Raw genomic sequence first — 23,943 nt, forward strand, 5'->3', positions numbered from 1 at the left:
CATACTAACATGTTGCACTGTTAAAACAATACACTAACTTGTTGGGGAAGCAAATTTGATCCTTCTGATGGCCTGCCCTGATGTTTGCAACATTGGGGATCTGGGCAGAACCATTTGGTCAAGATATTATGGTAATTCCAGTGTTTTACATCCTTCGAAACAACATAGGTTCTGCATGAAAAGTCTTTCGTCGGCAGCTGTGTATGTTCTTTCCCGGCGGCCTCAGCGGCAAAACTAAAGTGCGGTGTAATAACCCTCCGCAAGCAAGTTAGCATTACCCCAATTATGTCCGTACCCTCGGAAAGAAGCAGCATCGCCCCTAGAACGAAGTTGTTCTCCGGGGCCTTCTGATCCTGATAATACAACTTTGCCCGCGAGAAGGTGTCCGATGAGAGGATCGTGGAACATGTGCTGCCGGGGTCTGCTGCCCAGCTCCAGGAACTGTATGAACTCGCCGGCACCGTCTGCGAACCTTAAGAACCTCTAGCGACAGAGGCGCTGATGTTGCAACTAGGCTTGCCAACGTTCTTGATGCAGTTGTTTGTTAGAGAGAATATGTATGACATGGTAGCACGAGTGATCCGCCTCGAGAATGACAAGTAGTTCATTACCTCCTACTCCTGCTCCTGAGTGCTCATGGCATGTCGGCGGCCTCTTTACAGTTCCTCGGCGCACTCGTCGGTAGCCTGCTTAAGCATGTGGCGCCAACGCACCAAGGGCAAGTCTGCGATGGTCCACTTCCTAGATGCCTCGAGGGCTGTTGGGTTCTAACCCTAGCTCTCTCTTTCTCATTGTTCTCTCTCTCTATGCACTCACGGTCGGACGGAGGTAGGAGGAAGAGGAACGAGGAGACACACTGTGGACACATGGTTTTTTCGGCGACAAACGCCGCGCCGCGCGAACGGCGTTTCTTTTTCTTGAGCTCAAATTCGGCTCGCACATACAGCGGCACCGGGCCATCTTCCGGACGGGGCTTTTTATACCCAGTGCGCGCACACACACCCAATGGCCACACCTAGAACATACACACAGACTGTTTGCTACTGCTGCACACCATCGTGACACACACTACTAATCACCGCGGCGAGTTATGATTTATTCCTGACAAGGACGGCCTCCATTTTGATGTGCGCAAGCTCCAACCGCTGGACTCCTTCGCTCATGGGCATGGCCTCTTTCTCCTCCTTGCCGAGCAGGAAAGAAGCGGTTCTATTTACAGCCTCTCCGAGAACCACGGTACACACCATCTCTGCCATCTGGGGTTGGAGGGCCCGAGAGATTGCTTCCTCTCACCACACTGCTGAATTTTGAATTTTGGAGTTTTGAGGACCCTGAGTTTTGCGTCGGCGTCCTACCATAAATACTGCTGTACATAAGAGTGTTAACTTTTATTATTATTCTTTCAGAGCGGTTTTTCCTAGCTCGGCCTACGTGGTACCCCATATCATAACCATCCATTTTGACGTCCGGTTCATGTGGATGTGTGCATCATTGCAGGAATAAGCAGCTAAGGCCAGGAGAGTAATCCTCTGCCGCGAGGCACATGACCTGATTTGACTTGTGTCCATCAGACTAGCCCCGCTGAATTCTTTTGTCCACCACTGACGCGTGTACAGGCAAGTCTACTTCTGACAAGCTTCTGCATGCATCATACTCTCTCCTCTTTTTTTCCTTTGAGTAGCTCTCTTTCTTTCTACAAACCTGCTAGTACTAATAACATGCTACCGTTGAAAACAAACTAACATTAGAAAAGTGAGCGTTAGATGTTAAAAACTGAGTCAATTATTTGAGGTGAAAACAAACTGAGTCAATTATTTCAATTCCCGGCACTTCACACATGCTACAGTTGCACTCGTGCTACTGGAGTCGTCGGAGTGCATAACATATGCTACAGTAACGTGAGGAGACAGCTACAGTACCCTATGCCTAGCTCCTCTCATACAGCTCCCTCTCTCTTGCACCGCATTAATTACTCTCTTTTCTCTCTCCTGGAGACTGTGCACAGTGACCGTGGCAGGCCTCTCTCTCTCTCTTCCCTTCACGTGGTCTTGCCAATGTGGGTTGTAGCCTGCATGCACCTATCTGCCAACTTCACGGTATGCGAGAAGGAGACACGTGATATTAGTACAGACGTCTCTGATAATCGCCTGACATTGCTTTACTGAATTGCACATATCTCAAGGTGAACCAACGACCGAGATAGTGAGTACCAAGTACCCCGAGCTTCACTACAACTTTCCGCCGGCAACAATCATTTTTGTCCACCAACCACCGCATGGAAAAATCACACTCTGAGATGGGGTCGACAGGAGAGTAGAGGATTAGTTGTGACTTGTCAAGACCACACGTCCAAAACTGAGAAAACCTCTGAGCCACGCATGCTCAAATAATTTATCGCTTGGTGTTTGACACGAAAAAGGAAAGACATCGCTCATACAAAAGGATAAAGGTTTCGTATAAGCGTCTCCCTTGCACCGGGGAACAAAATGTTGCGGGTGTGCCAGTGTATAAAATACACAAATACAAGAAGAGGAAAAGAAAATGTGTGGGGCCTGCTTGCGCGGCCAAAGTGATCAAGCGATCATGGTCTCCTGGTTCCCGGGGGCCTTGAAAATCCCTCGGTTAATTACTCCCGTGGATGGTACCGCAGGACACCTCCGATTAAGCTGCGCAGTCGTCGTCTTCGGTCTTCGCTTCGCGTTCCTCATGCATGGTGGTGGTGTGTGTGTGGCGGCGGCAGAGTCCGTGTACAGAGTGGTATACGCGCCCGTCGAAAACGTGGCCTTTGCTCCGGCCACGCCCGCCTGCGCCGTCTTGCCTCGTCGGCCTTGAGCGGCGTTGATGTGGTTGTTGAAGTAGCATGCATGTTTGGGCTTGGCTTGGACGTCGTCGATGACTTCGTAGATTTGCCGGATGTGCGAGGGGTATGCCCGGCGGGAGTAGACATTGTAAGGAGAAAGAGGAATGGATGGACGTGCGATACATGGTGTGCACACATCCGTTGATAACCACATACACCGCCGCCAATGGCGGAGGAAGTCGCCACCTTGCACCGCCCGGCACGTGTGACACGTGTTCATGCCGATGAAGAGGGAGGCCGCAAGATACGCCTAAGCGTGTCCCGGCCGCAGCCGGATGTTGTCTTCGCCGCCATAGCTACGACGAGTCATCGTTGCTCGTCGAGTGCCGCGCCGCCTCCATGGTTACGACGAGTCGTCGTGACTCATCGAGCTCCGCGCCGCCGCGACGCGTCGAACGGACCCTGTCCGCGAGTCCCGGCCAGTCCATGGCGCCTCCATGGACCGGCAAGACAACGACGAAGGAGACCTCGCGATGCGGCGGAGCCTCGCCCAGGCGCCGCCGATGGTGTAAGTAGAAGGGGGTGCGCCGAGTCGAACGATGCGTGTCGAAGAGTCCCGACCAGCCCATGGCGCCTCCATGGACCGGTGAGACGGGGCGAGTATGACCTCGCGATGCGGCGGTGCCTCGCCTGGGCGCCGCCGATGGTGTAAGTAGAAGGGGGTGCGCCGAGTCGAACGATGCGTGCCGCCGAGTCCCGGCCCAATGAGGTTGCTGGCGGACCCGACGGCACAAGGTGCACTGGGGACCGCGCACAGGTACGTCGTCGTCTTGCATGGAGAGTGCACCGGAGGTCGCGCATAGGCGACAGCCCTGACACGTTGTTGCCGTCTTCTTGTCTCACGCCGAGGGTTGTGCGTGGGCGGCAACACCGGCACGACGTCGCGGGAGTCATTGCCAGAGGCCGCACACACAGGGCGGACCCGGCTCGTCGTCACCGTTGGAGAGTGCGCCGGGGGGCACCCAGCCCCGACACGTCATGTCGTGAGCGGTGGGCACACCGGAGGCCGCGCACACATGGCGGTCCCGGCTCGTCGTCGCCGGTGGAGAGTGCGCCGGGGGGCGCCCAGCCCCGGCGTGTCATCGTCTTCAATAAGATGAGATGGAGCAGGCGGCCCGCCTCGAGTCCGATCGTCCGGCAGCAACTCCGTTCACCGGCATGGAGAGAGATGCATAGAGAAGAAAAAGATGGGACGAGTTCAGTGCTCACCTTGAGAGAAGATGATCGTCATGGCGTCGATCTCCACCACCAGCCCGCGATGCGCGCACGCAGACTGGTAGAAGAGATGGCCTCCGGTGAGCCTCGTCCGGCAGCGCATGGAAGCCTCGGCCGCCTGCACGAGCTGGCCGTGTGCGTCGGGAGTTCTGGCCTTGGCCTCCTTCTCCCGATGCCTTCATTCTTCTGCCTCTGATGCGTGTGGGGAGCTTGATCTTGCGGCGGATCCTGGGTGCTTCGTCCGTGCGTCCACCTTCGAGTTGTCCTGGGTGCATGTTGTTAGAATTGGAGATATAATTCTGTTGTAATCTAAACAAACTCCTTCTCCTTCCCTGTTACGTATCTATCCTAGCGATCGTTGTAACCACCGCATCCTAGCGATCGGTGAAGACTTGTAAGCCACGGCAGAGGCTATTCCTGCCCACAATCAATATAAACCACGCGGCTCCCTTACGAGGGAGTAGGAACGCTTCCATCTGACATGGTATTAGAGCCGTCCTCTTCCTATTGATCTAGCCAGCAGCCTCCTTCCTCGATTACCCTCGCCATGTCATCCTCATCTACCGTCTCCCTCAACCTTGGTGCTCTCCCATCTGAGAAGCTCACCAAGACCAACTTCATCCTATCGAAGGCACAGGTCATGCCGGGCCTGCGTGGAGCACAGGTCACCGGCCTCCTGGACGGATCAGATGCAGCGCCACCGAAGACGGTGCAGCAGCAGCAGGCGGACAAAACTACCGCCGCAGAACCCAATCCTCTGTGTGCGCAGTGGATATCAAAGGACCAGCAAGTCCTAAGCCACCTCCTGAATTCTCTGTCAGGGGAGATCCTCGCCCAAGTTGCGAGCAAGGAGACGACGTTCGATCTCTGGACTGCCATCACCACCCTGTTCGCCTCGTAGTCCCAGTCGCGCATCACGAACCTACGGAAGCCCATCACCAATACAAAGAAAGGATCTATGTCTAGCAACGCCTACATCTCCAGGATGAAGAACCTGGGGGATGAGCTCGCAGCGGCAGGTCGCCCCGTCTCGGATCCAGAGATGGTGGACTACGTGCTTGTTGCCGGCCTCGGCAGAGATTATGACCCTGTTGTGGCAGCCATCGGTGCAGTCAAAAACCAAATCTCAATGGACGATCTGTTCGCTCAAATTGCAGCGTTTGATCAGTGCGTGAAGATGCTCTGCGACGGTCCTGACACAGGCTTCAAGACCTCGGCGAACCTAGCTTACAGGGGGCACGGGCGTGGCTACAACAGAGGCCGCGGGAGCAGCAACAGCAGGGGCCGCGGCCGAGGCAGGCGCCCCTCCCCAACTCCATCTGGTGGAAACGGCGGCGGCGGAGGTGGCCGCGGTCGCCCACAGCAACAACGTCAGCAGCATGTTCGAGACTACCCAGAGTGTCAAATTTGTTACAAGCATCATCCAGGAGGTGCTCGTGATTGTTGGCATCGCTATGATGATCAAGATGGACATGAGGAGAAGGGGGCCAACATGGTCACCGACTCCTACGGCGTCGACACAAACTGGTATGCCAATACCGGTGCCACAAACCACATCACAGGGGAGCTCGACAAGCTGATCATCAAAGACAAGTATCGTGGACATGACCAAGTGCATACTGCAAGCGGTTCTGGTATGAAAATCACTCACGTTGGTAGTTCAATTGTCAAAACCCCCATGAAAAATTTGCATCTAAAACGAGTTCTATATGTCCCTACAACATCGAAAAATCTTCTTTCAGTTCATAGATTTACTCTTGATAATCGTGTTCTTATTGAATTCTATCCTTATTTCTTTTTAGTAAAGGACTTGGACACAAGGAGAGTGCTTCTTAGGGGCAAGTGCGTGGGAGGTCTCTACCCACTTATATCTTTGTTATCATCATCAAATAAACAAGCCTTTGTTGCTGTCAAGCCTTCTTCAGCAAAGTGGCACAGTAGATTAGGCCATCCTTCATCAGCTATTGTTAAATTCATTCTTAGCAAGAATAAACTTCCCCACTCTCATGAGTCTAGTATTGAGTCTGTTTGTGATCCATGCCAACAAGCTAAAATTCATCAGTTGCCATATCCTATTTCATTCAGTATTTCTACTGCACCCTTGCAACTTGTGTTTTCTGATGTTTCGGGGCCAGCCCCTACTTCTGTTGGTAGACACTCGTACTATGTTAGCTTCATTGATGACTATAGCGAATTTACATGGACCTATCTTCTTAAGAAATGATCCGAAGTGTTTCAAGTTTTCAAGAACTTTCAGAATCTTGTTGAGCGAAAACTAAACACTAAAATTATTGCCATGCAAACCGACTGGGGATGTGAATACAAGAAACTCAATCTCTTTTTTCAAGATCTTGGCGTCTCACACCATGTGCCGTGCCCTCATGCACACCAACAGAATGGCTCGGACGAAAGAAAGCATCGCCATGTTGTTGTAGTAGGGTTAGCTCTACTAGCAAACGCATCCATGCCACTAAAGTTCTGGGATGAAGCATTTTTGACTGCTACATCTCTTATCAATTTGCTTCCTAGTAAAGTCATCAAATTTGTGACTCTCATCACACGTCTTTTTGGTACTACTCCTGACTACAAATCACTTCGTGTATTTGGTTGTGCTTGTTGGCCCAACCTTCGACCATACAATACACGCAAGCTTGCTTTCCGATCCAAGAAGTGTGTATTTCTTGGATATAGTCCAATTCACAAGGGAGTTAAATGTCTTGATGTTCCCACTGGTAGGGTCTATATCTCTCGAGACGTCGTATTTGATGAATCCGTCTATCCCTTTGAATCACTTCATCCTAATGCCAGAGCACTTCTCAAGAAAGAGATACTCCTTCTTCCACCACATCTCCAAAACATTGATCATGGGGGAGATCATTGTACTGACCCAACTGATGATTATACTAGTGGAACTGTGCCTCTCCATATGCAGGATCATGCAGCAGAAATCGGTGTAGAAATCGGTGCAGAAAATAATCAAAATTTTGAAGGAAATGATCCGGTATTGCATGTGCCAGAAGAAGACGGAGTAGGCGCGGAGCACGAAGCAGATCTGCATCACCTGGAACTCCTGTGCGTCAGGCCGCCTCCGATCGGGCGCGCAGATTCGCGCTGGATCGCGCGCCATGCAGAAGCCCACGCGCGGGTCCGCGCCAGTTGGAAGGCGACGCGTTACCCCATCCAGACGAGACACCGCGTCCCACGCGCGGGCCCTACGTGTCGACAGCGGCAGGAGGATCCGGATCGGGATCCCACGCGCATGTGCCGGCTGGCAGCACGAGATCTTCTGCGGCGGCTGCTTCTAGCGGATCGCCCGCACTGCAGGCTACATGGTTTGGATCGGGATTTGCTGTGGAAAGCGAATCTGAGGTGTCCCCAGGATCCTCTACGGCAAGTCCTACTGCATCAACCTCTGTGCCGCAGACTGCTACACGACGGAATCAACCTCAACCAATGGTTTCAGGTGTCACAACTCGGCTTCAGAAAGGTATACGAAATCCAAAGGTTAGAACTGACGGCACTGTAACGTATGGTATGTTGTGTATCACAGAAGAACCAACAAGGTTGGAAGATGCATTAGGGGATCCAAGATGGAAAAATGCAATGGATGAGGAGTACTCACCTCTCATGAGGAATAAGACTTGGCATCTTGTACCTGAAAAACGAGGTAAAAACAATATTGACTGTAAGTGGGTCTACAGAATCAAGAAAAAGGCAGATGGCACAATTGACAAGTATAAAGCATGTTTAGTTGCAAAAGGTTTTAAACAATGTTATGGTTTAGACTATGAAGACACCTTTAGTCCTGTTGTTAAGGCTGCAACTATTAGGCTTGTGTTAGCTATTGCTGTTTCCAAGGGATGGAGCTTGAGACAGCTAGACGTTCAGAACGCGTTTTTGCATGGTGTTCTGGAAGAGGAGGTTTACATGAGACAACCACCTGGGTATGCAAACAAGAAGACACCTCACTATGTGTGTAAACTTGACATGGCACTATATGGCTTGAAACAAGCACCAAGAGCATGGTACTCAAGGTTGAGTTCTCAGTTAAGGCACCTTGGTTTTGTTGCATCCAAGGCTGACACATCTCCTTTTATCTACAACAAAGCAAATACAACTATATTTGTTTTAATATATGTTGATGATATCATAGTTGCAAGCTCTTCACAAGGTGCCACTAATGCTCTTTCGCATGATCTAAGTTCAGAGTTTGCTTTGAAGGGTCTTGATGATTTGCACTTCTTCCTAGGCATTGAAGTTAAGAAGATTCAAGATGGCATAATACTAAATCAAGAGAAATATGCCACTGAACTTCTAGCTCGTATGGGGATGAAGGACTGCAAGCCTTCACCCACACCATTGTCTTCTTCAGAAAAACTGTCAGCATTTGAAGGTGAGCCACTTAAGGAAGAAGAGAGTACAAGGTACAGAAGTGCAGTAGCAGCCCTACAATATCTTACATTGACAAGACCAGATATATCCTTTGCTGTTAATAAGGTTTGTCAGTATCTCCATGCACCTACTACTGTACATTGGACAACTGTTAAAAGAATTGTACGATATATCAAGCACACTGTGAACTTAGGCCTTTAGTTCAGGCGTTCTACCTCCACCCTTGTTAGTGCATTTTCTGATGCTGACTGGGCAGGATGTAGTGATGATAGAAAATAAACTGGAGATTTTGCAGTCTTCTTTGGTGCTAATCTTATCTCTTGGAGGGCTAGAAAACAAGCCACAGTGTCCAGGTCAAGTACAGAAGTTGAATACAAGTCACTAGCAAATGCTACTGCTGAGATCATCTGGGTAGAATCATTGCTCAATGAATTGGGAATTAAACAACATCGTGTGCCCTGCTTGTGGTGTGACAATTTGGGAGCCACATATCTCTCTGCAAATCCAGTACTTTTTCATGGTAGAACCAAACACATAGAAATTGATTTTCATTTTGTACGAGAAAGAGTTGCAGAGAAGAAGCTGGACATACGGTTTATTCCTTCCAAAGATCAAGTGGCAGATGGTTTCACTAAAGCATTGCCGGTCAGGTTATTTGAGGAATTCAAGAAGAATCTTAATGTAGGATAGTTGAGATTAAGGGAGGGCATTAGAATTAGAGATAGAATTCTGTTGTAATCTCAACAAACTCCTTCTCCTTCCCTGTTACGTATCTATCCTAGCGATCGTTGTAACCATCGCATCCTAGCGATCGGTGAAGACTTGTAAGCCACGGTAGAGGCTATTCTTACCTACAATCATTGTAAACCACGCGGCTCCCTTACGAGGGAGTAGGAACGCTTCCATCTGACACATGTGTATTTATAGGCAGATGGGTAGGCCGCTGAGCGACGCGCCGTTCCCGATTGTCTTGGAGTTGATAAAGATGCCCACGTGTTTATCTTCCTTCGGTTGTTTATATCTCTGTTGGTCTTCTTGGAGCACAAGCCTGCACACAAACGAAACAGCCATCGTACATACCTTGGCGTATCTCGGCCAGCTAGGATGTAGTGTACAGCCACCACGTATTCGGGTACGTATACTTGGCTGCGGACCAGTATGCAAGTATTCGGGGACGTTTATGTACGCCGACGGTCCGGGCGTACGAATTTGTTAGTGACGTACGCGTTGGCGGCACCGAGACCTAACGCATCCGCCACGTCCCGGTGCATGCATGCATTGCTGTCTATAGGTCCTGATGCATGCATTGCAAGCTAATGCACGCATGAGCCACAAAGTACCGATCGGCCCTTCGATGCATCAGTCTAGCCTCATATGTATATACGCATGGATGGCTATTTGGAATTTAAACGTGTATTCCATACGTACTTGAGCACTCCTTGCTTCAAGTGTACTTGAAATATTTTTATTATTACAAATTACCATCAAACACTTGGTGCACCAAAAAATCCATGTCGGTGTCGATGAACTGGCAACTAGACATGTAGCAGGTTCTAGAGGGAGAAATTAGCGATGGCCAATCCATGACTAGGAACGAGGTGGACATGTAAGAACGCAGTCTTCTTTTTTATTTGCTGATGTGTGTTGCACTTGGCGCTGATGTGTGTTGCACTTGCAACCCCTGCAAACACGCAGTGCGTTTCAGTGGATGGCAGGCCATTCACCACAATGTCAGCATCCCAGACCGCTTCCTGCAGGTTGGTGACCACCTTCAACGGGCAGAGGGGCGTGTCGACCATGTTCAAACAGAACCCATCCCTCAAGATCTCATCGGCGTACAGGGTCCGGTCTCCCAGCCGTGCGTCAACGTACTCGAGGTAGGCGCAGCGGCGGATGAGGCGCCTCAGCATGTCCTCCCTGGAGTTGATCACGTCGAAGAGATGCTCGGCAGTGGACCGGTCCACAGCCCGCCCCGGCCGGCGCCACACCCGTATGTGCACCTTCTCCCTGAAGTGTCCGTAGGCGTCCTGCAGCAGAGCAGCAAAGACGCTGCCCCAGGCGCCAGCGCCGATGCTGATGATCTTGAGCAGGTCACTGTCGGACTTGCCGAGCAGCTGGTGCAGCTCTTAACGACTTTTCTACATAATATTATTTTCAAAACCAACTAGTGCTAAATTAAATACCAATTTTACAATCTTCTAGCGCCAACACGGGAAAATATTCTATACGACCGGGTCATTAACTTCATCAAGTAAGACTTCTTCCAATACTTGCGTCGTGTCTTCACGAATCAAAAAACACTTGGTTCCAATAGACGGGAAATAGCACACGTGGCGACGCACGGGGAAACGACGAGGTGGCCCTGTCCGTTTTGGTTGTACTTGGATTTCGCACATTCGCAAATGGCTGGGGAAACAATCCTTCATGGACAGGGTCTCATGCCATTAGAAACAAGTCGCTCAAGAAAGTTATAGGTGATGATTGTTGTCAAGGGAAATAGGAACTCAATATGAACATAACCATTTGCAAACGGCTGAGGAAAAAATATCTCAAATAGTTCGTTTAACTTCTGGTCTGCAATTGGTGTCTGAGTCGTGTTGGTTGTTCCGAGTGACCGCAGGATTTGTGCCCATCATATTCGGTGTATGACGCCCAAGTGACCCAAGAATTTGTGTTTGGTCTCTCTGTTTAGATATCCTGTGGGGTTGGTGAATATGAAAATCCGCAGCCATGTCAGCGGTTTATGAGTTCTTTCTTAATTACCGGGTTCATCAGCGCACAAACAGAAGCATGAACATGGTGGTAGTCGCTTTCGTATGGTGTTGGTATAGGTGGTCCTGGCAAAATTCATACAGAAGGGGCAGTTCATCCAGTGCCATCGGGGGTTCGTCCCAACAACACAAGCGAACCCGACAAGGCAAACATGAGACGCAATATGAGCGTAATTATCTGCAAAAACAGTTTAGAAAAAAAATCATATACTTCGCTCACATACGGAAACAATATCCGAGAGCTACCGATATAACAACTATGCTTAAATAGAAGTGGGAATGCAAATATGAATATAGATTCACAATAATGGGGATTGTAGTTGGTATCTTCAAACAGTTCACGTAACTTCTATATTTTATTTGCACGTCCGGCTGGACGATCATCTGCACAGTCTCTCTGGTACGCATACCCCGGCGAGTTGAATGACCCTGATGGGCCAGCACGTGCCTCGGTAGCGCGAACCAACGAATCAACCACGGAGAGGATCGACCAGGACTAGTTTGGACGGAGCACATGTAGTTAGAAGTATGATTATGTTTAAGTATGAGATTAAGAGTTAGAGAAAGAATATATTAAATCATGTATGACCTGTGCTCTACTCTAAGTCTCTCTTTTTTACATGTACTTCTACATATACCCTACACAATGGCCAGGGTCAAATGAATAAGAGGTGACGACCGATTAAACAACACACAATCGCAAAGCCCAACTACTTTTTACCCTAATTTTATCTCTCTCCCTTGTCCGTTCTCTCTCGTTCTTCATGTTGAAGGGCAGCGATCCTCGAGGCTCTAGGGGCGGGCGAACCGACCTAGGGCAGCCCATAGCTGTCGTGGGCCGAGACGGGTTTCCCAGGCGCGTGGGGTTTCAAGTCCTGAAAAGCACCCGCCGGATTTCTAGCGTACGCGGTTTCGGAAGGGTCTCCTTCGACGTGAGCTGTGCTGCATCACCCTCGGCGTTGGAGGTACACAGTGACGTGTTCGTGTGCGAACAATAGTCTCGCTAAGCATACTTTATGACTTTCTTTTGGACGCCACGTGTGGCACCATGACACTCAAGTCCTAAATTGTATCCCAATGTATTTCGACTATGATCAATAAATAAAATGTGTTTAGACTAAAAAATCCAATATGAACTAGGATTCAGGAAGTAGGCTTGTATCCGGAACGGACGAGCACCCAATCAGACTAGAATCGATACAGAGGCATATGCTCCTTTTCTATGACCTGCGATTCATTATATATACGCCGGGGGCGGGGCGGCCGTAAGGACACACAGATCGCTCCGTGGCAGCCGTCTTGGAGGAAAGAATCACGAGGGCGTCCGTGGCCATGGCAGTCTCGGACGACATGGTCCTGGAGATCCTGGCGTGCCTCAATGACGGCGCCACCCTCCTCCGCTGCACAACTGTCTGTAAGCAATGGCGCCGCCTCGTAGCCGATCCAGCCATCGACCGAAGGAAGTTGCTGCCGGACAAGGTGATCCAGGAGATCCTCGTCCGCGTCAATGATGCAGCCACCCTATTCCGTTGTGCCATGGCATGTAAGCGGTGGCGTGGCTTGGTTGCCAATCTCTCCTTCGTCCGCCCCTGCTGGCCGGATTCACCAGCTTTGTGAATTAATTGGCAAGGCCTTCTGGTTTATTGGCTTCGTCTACCAGATACTAGATACATCGTGCAAGTGTCATACCTGCAGCGTGGATAGACTCATAGTAAACACCTTGACGTCTCTGCATGTGTTTTTATGTCATTCTGCTAGAATTTCGTCACATGCAAGTTAAAATTAAGGAATTTTCTTTCCTTTCCAAACATTAATAATTTTAAATAATAATTGGAGCACAACATTGATACTGATTGATAAACAGCTCCTACATATACCTATACCTATACCTACGTTTAACTAGTAGAATGCTCGTGTGTTACTACGGGTTACAATGCATATATATTTGAGTGAAGCAACAACCTTCGTATAAACCTATATATCTCCATCTTTTTTTTAGAGAAAAGGCTAGGCCGAGCCTAAAAAAGGCTCGAACCTTACCCGACTTTAAAATAACAAAGTCATCAAACGGACAGGAGATTACAATCAACATCTTAAAGAGGAAAAGCAAAATAAACAGCGACATATACAATGAGCTGTGCCAACATCTAATATCCTCGATCCGCACTACAAGCAAAGATCTAAAAACTAAGGTACTAAGAAGTTTGAAGAAGAAGAAGCTCTCCAATCCGACCAAGCCACTGCCCAGGGCATCAGCACGACCATGTCGACATGAAGCAGTCAGCAGGTGCGAAGGCACATCCACTCACCCTTCCTCCCTCTCTCTCTCTCTCTCATAAAGTTTCTTAACTAAATTTAGTTTAACTCAGCATCACCCTCTTTTTCTTTATTTCAACCCATATATTTAAATTTTCTATATTTTATAAAAAGACATTATTTTACAACACCCTCCATCTTATTCCTCAGCCAAATAGGCAACCAATATCGGTGTGCGGGCTTTTGACGGGCTACACACAAAAAAAAAATCATGCATTTCTAATAGTTAACAGTGTTTGTACTGTTCATCAGTTTTAAAATCACGATTTTGTATTTTTTTGTGTAGCTCTCACCAGAATGTATATCATCTTCAAAAAGTGCACACATGTACAATACACCCATACAAACATGTCTGACTTTTTTCAGAATTTTTTGAACTTCAAAATAGAATTTATTATTATTTTTGTCCAAAATAACAATCTCAAAATAACAATCTCCATGAGGTCGCCCGCCATTGTCATTTTCTGACCAATATCGCTTGTTCGTCCCAAATTGAAAAACAGCTGCCCCTGCATTGTAAGAGATCGCACCCAACAATCCACCATGCATGACACCGTCCAGACGCACCAAATGGCTTGCACCTCATCCCCACCTCTCTCTCTCTCTCTCTCTCTCTCTCTCTCTCTCTCTCCCTCTCTCTCTATCGTGTCACCTTGTGACTGTCTCCACCACCTGACACCACTACTCAGTGTTTTTTTGTGTTCACTGTTTGGTCAGCCATAAACTAAGCATGGAGACTTGAAAAATACTTGCCCATTAAGGAATGAAATATGGCTACAAAATAGTTTCTCTTTAGTTTACACTAGTGAGGCATCACATGAATATTTCTTTGTATCAACAATAGCTATTCAGTTCTACTTGAACTTCACATGCTACTTGAAACCCGATGGCCCGACGGGCATTTCCTCCGGTGGGATGTGAACACCACGTGGGGGCGCTCCGGCTCACCGCCCGAGGGCTGAAGTCTGGCTATTAAAGCCGGACAACGTCCCCGAGCCCTAGCCACATCCGCTTCCTCTCCGCACCGTCATCCCGAGCCCAACTACCTCACCCCCTCTACGCATCCCTCTCCCCTTGTCGTCCGCCTCCGCGGTCGCCTCACGGGAGAAGACCACTCACTAGTAGAAAAAGGGCCTTTAGTCCCGGTTCATAAGTGCCTTTAGTCCCGGTTCAGAGCCGGGACTAAAGGGCCGTTACTAAAGCCTCCCCCTTTAGTCCCGGTTCTTACACGAACCGGGACTAAAGGCCCTCCACGTGGCCGCTGCCTGGATGTCCACCTTTAGTCCCGGTTGGTAACACCAATCGGTACACCAACCGGGACTAAAGGAAATTTTATGATTTTTTTTGAAATTTTTTTATTTTCAAAATTTTGAATTATTTTAACCTCTAATCTCTAATCACCCCTCATCACTGCTCAATTTAACCTCTAATCTCTAATCACCCCTCATCATTTCAAATCATCTAACTTCCCGGACGGTCACCCATCCTCTCACTACTCCAGCCTGAGCACGCTTAACTTCCGGGTTCTATTCTCCCTCGTTTCCAAGTCTGCACTTGTTGTTTTCCTGACAATAATAAGATGTCAATCCTATTAACTCTCAGGAATTTAGCTTGAGCATGAAGTCACACATTTCACTGTTTGAGTTTGAAACTATTGTTCTAAGAAACAATAATTATTTAGTAACACTAATATTTCTTGAATAAGTAGTTTGACCACAGTTTGACCAGATTTGACCAAAATTCAAAAAAACTGAAATAATTATTTAGTAACACTAATATTTCTTGAATAATTAGTTTGACCATTGTTTGACCACAGTTTGACTAGATTTGACCAAAATTCAAAAAAACTGAAATAATTATTTAGTAACACTAATATTTCTTGAATAATTAGTTTGACCATTGTTTGACCACAATTTGACTAGATTTGACCAAAATTCAAAAAAAACTGAAATAATTATTTAGTAACACTAATATTCTTGAAGAATTTTTTAGTAACACTAATACTTCTTGAATAAGTAGTTTGACCATAGTTTGACCAGATTTAACAAAAATTCAAAAAAAAACTGAAATTTGAGCATAACTTTTTTTCCTTTTAGAATTTGAGGATTCTAAAAATTTGCAAACAGGCCGTAAGCGGTCAAAATCGGATGCGGATTTTCGTGCTGAATATTTTGATATATTATACGTTTTTTCTGACATCATATGCAAAATTTATAGCCGTTTTACATTTTCCCTACACTTTCTGCAAAACATGTCCAAATTTAAGTTTTTAAATTTTCCTAACTAGTACATGTAGTAACATAACTACATCTGGAAGGATTTTAATTTTTGAAGTTTTTATCATTTTCTTTTGCTTTTTACAAAACTGAAAAGGCGATCAGGGGGGTAGAGTTTGAAAATGGGACCTTTAGTACCGGTTCGTGCCATGAACCGGTACTAATGGCTCAAACCCCATTAGTACCGGTTGGTGGCTCGAACCGGGACTAAAGGTCTAACCTTTAGTACCGGTTGGTGCCACGAACCGGTACTAATGGGCATCGCACCCTTTAGTCCCGGTTCGTGTCACCAACCAGGACTAAAGGTCCCATTTGAACCGGGACTAATGCATGTACGGTGCCCTAGCCGCTCGAACCGGGATTAATGCTCACATTAGTCCCGGTTCGTAATGCAACCGGGATTAATGCTCTTTTCTGGCTGAACGAAAGCCTTGTTTTCTACTAGTGACTTATGCTATGTTAACGTCGGACCGCCGCTTTCAGATGATGGAGGAGATTCGGGCGACGCGCACTGCCCGCATCACAGCTGGCTTGCCCGCGGACTCTCAACAGAGCCGTAGGAGGAGGAGGAGCGGGAAGATGAGGGGGGGGGGAGTTTAAGGTCGCCCAAGCGGCTGAGATGATAGAGCAGCATGCCATCTTGGAGTCCATCCATGATGAGGACTATGTGGAGGCCAACCGGCGCTTCATCCAACCATTTTCAACGAGGTGGCTGCGGAGCTTGAAGCGGAGGCGGAGGACGATCTGGAGTTGTATCTGCCGCATATGTACCCAGAGCCTGGCACGGAGATAGTGGACATCTCGGAGGACAATAAGTAGCATAGTGTAGGATTAGTCAGTGTCCATGGATGTTCCCACCTGCGCTGGTGAGGCAGGATTTGCCAAGTTCAGCTATAGATTCTCTATTGGCATATACATCATACAAGGAAAGTATTGACGGTAAGAAAAGACGTGCCCATTCGCATGTTAGAGGAGGGAACCCATGAAACTTGCCGACAAGAAGATTTCACACTTCCAGGTTGACGATATTACGCTGGCCATAGTGGGGGTAACATAATCGGTATCATGCGCTTGGGACTCGCAAAAATGATTATGTGGCAAACAATTGAAGAAGAGAGAGAGGATGATAGTAACATAGGTAGATACAGTATCATAACAAATGTTATGCTACTATGTGTCATGCATGGCAATAAATAAAACCACTTATGATACTATGCACTGTGGATATAGTATCATACACTAGTATCATATGCATTATACTAGTATATGATACTCCCCACTACAACCAGTCTTAGTACCATGTTACTTTCTTCTTCTTTTTGTATGGACACGTTCCTCGATTACCGCTCTTTTTTTAGAGCTGGTCCAACGCAGTTAGGATCCCGGTAAATACATAGTTTAGACTCTCCAATCAGAAGTTTGCTCTAATTATTCTTCTTTATTTATAAGTTCTGAAAAGTCAGGCGAAAGACACAAAGAGACGTCACGCTGTTCCACTATCTATCATTCTATCCAATCCAAGCTGCAGGTATAATATGGCAAGACAATGTAACTATGCATCTACTACACAAAGCCGAGAAACAAGCAAGGCTGGCCAATCCATCTCCAAGGACTGCGTGCTCAATCAGTCCCCTCCTGCATCACCCTCTCTTTGACTCTTGTCGCTGCCAAGGAGACGAATATGGAAGTTTTTCTCGTTGGCGGCCAGCGGCGCAGGAGGAAGCAAGGATCGCAGATCAAGGCGCGCCACCACTTACATGCCGTGGCACAACGGAAGAGGGTCGCCGCATCCCTGACGCGGACAAGGATCTCCAGGATCACCATGTCCAGTAGCGAGGCCGTCTTTCTTCGGTCGATGAAGGGGTCGGCTACGAGGCGGCGCAACTGCTTGGACGCCATCTTGCAGCGGTAGAGCGTGGCCACATCGTTGACGCGCGTGAGGATCTCAATGACCATGTAATCCGAGATTGCCATGGTTGCTGTCGCCTCCATCTTTCTTTGATTCCAGGCTGCTGCAGTGGGAGCAATGCCAATGTGGGCGCGATCGGCTGTTCGACTATGTATCCTTACGGCCAGCCGGTCGGTCGGGTATATACAATCGATTACCCTTCATAAAAGCATATGCTTGTACGTACTTGGTTGGAGTCGGACTCGGTGCTCATCCGATCTGAATACGTGCTCACAGATTGTCTCTTTCCTAATTCCTACACCGTAGTCGTGCAAAAAAGATTCCTACACCGTAAATCCTAATTCATATCGGACAAGGCAACCGAAGACACTTGATCGTCAAATTTTATCGTGGAAGCTTCTTGTCTCTGCTACCGTACAGTACTTGACAGCGGGGTGCACTTTTTGCCCAAGCCGAATACTCACAACCTGAATTTATCTACAACCTTTTATCAATATTCTAGGCCCAACTCCACTTCTGGCCCGGCCTGCTATCTAGCTCCGGCTCATCCACATCCGTCCCTCCACGGGCACCGCCAAGCCACCGGGCTACCGCTCCCACGACAACGAGATCATCCACGGCGATGTTCTCCGGCCGCCGCCCCTGAGCCCTGTCCATTTCTACGCGCATGTATTGTGAGTGTTGATCTCAGTGTGTTGCGTTTGGACTGGTTCAGGGAATACGCTGGCCTACATATGTTCTGGGCGATAGACATCGGCCGGTCCCTGGTCCAGTCGCTGGTCATCGTGCCGACACGGGAGCTCGACATTCAGGTCCAGTGACAGACCCTATCCTCTATAATACTAAGCTCCCTAAATTTATTAAAAAAAATTTAAGTTGAGGCCTTCAATTGAAATTGGGTCACCCGATTTTGACCTGGTCAACAATTTGTCAAAGCTTTTTCATTCAATTCTTTTATACTATACACTATGCCTCCTATTTGTAAGGCCTCACAATTAATTAGGTCTTCAATCCGGCTCAAAAAATTTCTCAAGAGCTCTCCAATACAATTCTTTTAATTTTTTATATTCCTTAATTTTGAAACTATTTCATTCAATTGAGGTATTCAATTTCGGATTTGGCTAACGATTTTGACCGAGCCAACGATTTTTCAAATCAATCAGAAGCAATCGTCTTATAAAAGCATATCAATACCGCACACCCTCTCACCATCTAGTAATGCTACCATCGATGCAGAATTTTTCCCGCATAAATATATGTTGATTTGCGGATAACACAGATATAACCACGCCATGAAAGGCCTATCAAATCACCACATTATAAATTAAAATAAAACACAGTCCATCGTCTGTCCCACCTTCCAAACTAAATATTCCAAAATTTTCAAAATATAAGAGGTATTAGTATTTTAAAAAGAAAAATTCTTTAACTTTGACCAAGTTCACAAAATAATATGGAATTCTTTAATTTGGACCAAGTTCATAACAAAAACTATCGACATCCATGAAATTAAACAAAAGAAGTATGAAAACTCATTTCATGATGAATCTAATCATACATACTTGATATTATGGCTTCCGATATATTTCTCTATAAATTTGATCAAACGTAACAGGTTTGGCTTTTCAAAAAAGTAATACACTTTATATTTGAACAGAGTGAGTGATTTTTTTAAGAAACCCAAAAACACCAATGGCGCAGCAAAGCGCGCCCAACTCTTCTAGTTCTGTGTTACAATAAGCTCCCTAGTTTTAAAGGCCTCACAGCCAATTGAGGCTGTCAATTTTGGATTTTGTTCATTGATTTTGACTCGGTCGTACGCCTAGTGGGACCCTTTGGACAACAGAGGTGGCTGGGTTCAGGCTTCCGGGAAGGGAAGGAAAGGGAAGGGAAGGTCTCAGGGGATACAAACAACGACTGCAGTAGCAATGGAGGCGGTGGACGGCGGCAAGCAGGTGGAGGCCTACTCTCCTTCCCGCGTGGTGGAGGCAGCACGCACTGGCGAGCTCTTCCCCTTCCTGCAGCACCAACATGATGGGCGGCGAGGTGCCGAGGACAACTATGATGGAATATAGTAGAGATTAATAGGGGTCACTTTATTGGAATTTTTTTGTACATACGTTTTTTTTTCGGGACTTCATAGGGTTGAAGAGCTGGGTTTGTTTTGCAGGATTGGCTATGCAGGCTGTTGACCAACATGATTAAGATTGGAAGTTGATCTCGCATATACAATCTAATCATGGCACATGACTCACACATGTGTGCTAGGGACTACTATATTTAGACTCACAAACTGGCATGTTTTATCGTGGTTGGTAACAGTGCTCAGGAGTCATACGGATCTTTTCGAAAACAGGTGAAAAATAGAACACCTGAAAGTGGAGTCTATAAATAGGTTCCTACCCTCCAGCCTCAACATGCATTGTGAGCAGCACCACGGAAAAAAGACAAAGGAATTAGAGGGTAGACCGTATAGCCCATAATTTTCTAACAGGGTCACGGGCTGGTTGGAGTTCCCGTGCGGCGGTGGCGGGCACTCGAACCCTAGCGGCGTTGTGGGGGGTCGAGCGGGGAGAGAGAAAATGAGTCATGTGACTAAATCGGAACGAGATCCTACTACTGTAGAGGAACGTGATATTTAGATCGCCCTTTTAATAACCATCAGACGGAACGAAGTTGGAAAGAAAATCAGTGCCGCTCGCTATGCGGCAGCACTTAAGCAGCCCAAATCATCTCAACAAAAAAGAGTTGGTCGACGGAAATTGTTAATTAGTGCTGATTTTCTTTGCATCTGGGTCACTCTCTTGCTGGCTACATAGTTACTGGTGGCAGGGGCGCGCTGGGTGCGCCTCCTCTGCATGACTGGGTGCACAAATCCAGTTGATGCATTTGTAAACGTTTATATGGTCCAAATGAGCATCAGTTGGTAAAACAAATACACGAAATATAACAAAACATGAACACTTAACAAACTTGTCCTCTATACTCATGTCATCAGTATGAACTGAGAAGTTCCTCAGTATCAACTTAGCTCCTGCATATCATCTTTCATCTTGGCTGCTGCATACTGCAATCATGACATAAACTACATGCTATAATAAGTAGAGCAAGACGGAAAGCTTCATATAGCAGGATCAATAGATTTATTACATACATAGGTTATATTGGATGTAAAATAATGGGCAATGAGAAAAGGTATAGTGAATACCATATGCATATATAGAGTACTCCTATAAGAGAGTGAAGTTATGAGGTATGGCAGGCATATCTTTACAATCAGAACTTCACTATATTTGCACCCTAACCAATCAGCTAGCGTGAGGTTATCTGCATATTAACAAAAGTTGACCACCAAAGTTCATGCACACGCCTAGGACTGTTGAGAGAAAATATTTGCATATGCGAATTTCATGGAACATGACAAAAGATGAGACGTAAAAGTATTTGGCTGCTCATGATCCTGCTAGAAATTAGTTTCTTGGAACCAAGCCATCCAAATGCCAGCATTACCATAATACATCACTTGTAATCGTCAGCCACAACAGAACACATAATATCGCATGTACTTGGCACAATTTCTTTCATATATGGTAAACCTGCTCTAGAATAACACATTGATGTGAATCCATTGATAATGTCTTTTTTGGTTGTCATCATGCTTAACAAACGGAGCCAAACAGAAGATATTACATTGCCAATCAAAGCATGTCATTCACATAGGCCACAAGCTATGCATAGAAATAGATGATACATTGTGTTCCAGCTCGTCGCGATCCGGCTTCTGCCACTGCATGAGATGGAGGTGCACATGGTTCTCTGTCTTCTCAAAGTTCCATGGCACATGCTCCCTTCCGTATCCTAGAAACAATTCGCGTTATAATTTGCTTATCTGTAATCAATGATTGTGACCACAGTAAACAAGAAAGAAGATGTAAAGCAGATAAACAAGATGGTCCAACCTTTTAGCAGATTCTTCTACTTTAGCAAACACCATACGTGCAAGTTCCTGGATTGCAATAACACCATAATTAGGAAAATGTGAAAAACAAATGGCACGACTAATTGGTCATTTCACAAAAAATCAGCCAAATATGATCTCTTCATTATTATAGGAATCCAAACCATTTATAGGACACATACAACCAATATGAAAAATTGCTAGAGTAGATGTACATTCACGTTATTGTTCAAAGATCCTCAAGATCTAAAAATAGCAAGAGTGTTTTTGGTCTCCAGCACATGGCAAAGGTAATACAATTTCATCTCACTAGTAGAAAACATGGCTTTGTTTGAGGCCAGGATAAGGGCATTAATCCCGGATCACTCACGAACTGGGACCAAAGGGTGCATCAGTCCCGGTTCGTCTGACACTTTTGGTCCCGGTTTCAGACACGAACCGGGACAAATGTGCCTCGCTCCTGGTCCAGCACCTTTAGTCCCGGTTGGTGGCTGGAACCGGGACCAAAGGTTGTCCTTTAGTCCCGGCTTTAGCCACCAACCGGGGCTAAAGAGAAGCCTATATATACCCCCGCCCCTGCCCGCTCGGTGCTCTGTTTTTTGGCTGGCCGTGTGTGAGAGGTGTGTTGCTCTAGCTCTCACCTCCTATGCACATGAGGTGTTCGATGAAATGCCCAAGCCACACTTAAGCTTTCTCCTCTTCAAGCTTCATTTTCCTCAAGATTTGTCTAGGTTTGCAGGTCCGTCCTGTCCCGTCCCCGTCCTCACCGCCGTTGATCGCCCGCGCTGATCTCGCCGCCGGCACCACCGTGCTGAGCCTCTTGTTCTTATCTTCTTTCTAAAAGAAAAACATTCCTACTTGTATTATTTAAATAGATACTTGTATAATTTTCTTAATTTTATTATTGTTTGTTATTATATAGTGCGATAGTTTTGGTATCCGCCCCCGTCGGCCCTTGTCGTCTCTATGATTCGAATGTGGTATATTATCTTTTATAACTATTTGTTTCATTTGGTGTCTATGACAATTATGCCGACCAACGTGACATAGATGTTTTTATGTAGGAGGTATGTGAATCGGAAATTCCAACCGACCCTCTTGTCGAGAGGTTAAATTTAGTTGAAAAAGAAAACAATTACTTGAAGAAAAAACTGAAAAGAATTGAGGACGAGAATATGAAATTGGAGTTGCTTGTTGCGGATGTCGTCGATGATCACAAGATCAAGATGGATGCAATGCACTTGAAGATTAGAAAGATTAGAAAATGTGCCATTTATACTGAGGCTTAGTATCATTATGCCATTGGATCAATTGTTACCTTAGTTGCGACTATGATCGCATTTGTTGTTGCATTTAAATGTTTTACATACTTTCAATGTATGTTTTAATTAGATGCTCTAGAGAGCTATATGTTGTTCAATGAGAACTATGTATGAACTTTATGTATTTATTTTTTCAGTAATAATATTTGATCACTACTGTACTTTGGTTTTAATGTGGTGATAAACTTCTATTAATTTGGTCACTTCTCTATTCATGATGTTCTGTAATGGTTTTTGACATACTTAATTATATATAATGCACGCAGATGAACCAGAAATGGATGTACGGTTCTGTCACCTCCGAGTACATTAAGGACGTGCATAATTTTCTCGAAGTGGGTGAGGCAAACAAGTAGAATGGTTTTATGTGTTGTCCATGCCCTATCTGTGGGAATACGAAGTCTTACTCTGACTCGAAAACCCTTGACATCCACCTGCGTGAGAAGGGTTTCATGCCACACTATAATGTTTGGATCAAACATGGAGAAAGAGGAGTTATGATGGAAGACAACGAAGAAGAAGAGGATGATGAAAACTATCCGCCCCCTGTATACGGTGATACTGCAACAGGGGAAGCTGAAGATCAAGAGGAACCAGACGATGTGCCCGATGATGATCTTCGCCGGGTCATTGTTGATGCAAAGAGACAATGCCAAAATGAAAGGGAGAAGTTGAAGTTCGATCACATGTTAGAGGATCACAAAAAGGGTTGTACCCAAATTGCAAAGATGACAACACAAAGCTCGGTACCACACTGGAATTGCTATAATGGAAGGCAGACAATGGTGTATCTGACAATGGATTTGGGAAGCTACTAAAAATAATGAAGAAGAAGCTTCCAAAGGATAACGAATTCCCCGACAGTACGTACGAAGCAAAGAATGTTCTATGCCCTCTAGGATTGGACGTGCAGAAGATACATGC

General features: G+C 46.5%; 1 protein-coding gene across 1 annotated transcript; it reads right to left on the reverse strand.

Annotated features, from left to right (window-relative positions):
• Positions 1-10,020: 10,020 nt before the first annotated feature.
• Positions 10,021-12,572, reverse strand: LOC109764507 (probable glycerol-3-phosphate dehydrogenase [NAD(+)] 1, cytosolic). The gene is made up of 3 exons (XM_045234427.1): positions 12,516-12,572; positions 11,377-11,416; positions 10,021-10,592 (listed from the first exon to the last, which is right to left on the reverse strand). Exons 1-3 carry the CDS (start codon positions 12,570-12,572, stop codon positions 10,021-10,023), a joined length of 669 nt encoding a protein of 222 aa, XP_045090362.1.
• Between the last annotated feature and the right edge of the window lie 11,371 nt (positions 12,573-23,943).

This window comes from Aegilops tauschii, chromosome 3 (assembly GCF_002575655.3).
Source record: "Aegilops tauschii subsp. strangulata cultivar AL8/78 chromosome 3, Aet v6.0, whole genome shotgun sequence".
In the NCBI taxonomy this organism is placed as follows: domain Eukaryota; kingdom Viridiplantae; phylum Streptophyta; class Magnoliopsida; order Poales; family Poaceae; genus Aegilops; species Aegilops tauschii.

Bases quoted from the DNA above. Each gene is read 5' to 3' on its own strand.
- LOC109764507 (XM_045234427.1), bottom strand. From the start codon at position 12,572: ATGGCCACGGACGCCCTCGTGATTCTTTCCTCCAAGACGGCTGCCACG. The intron at 11,417-12,515 runs GTGTGTCCTTAC...CTGTTTTTGCAG, and splicing joins CGGCTGCCACGGAGCGATCT to ATAATTACGCTCATATTGCG. The intron at 10,593-11,376 runs GTTCGCTTGTGT...AAAGTCGTTAAG, and splicing joins TCTCATGTTTGCCTTGTCGG to AGCTGCACCAGCTGCTCGGC.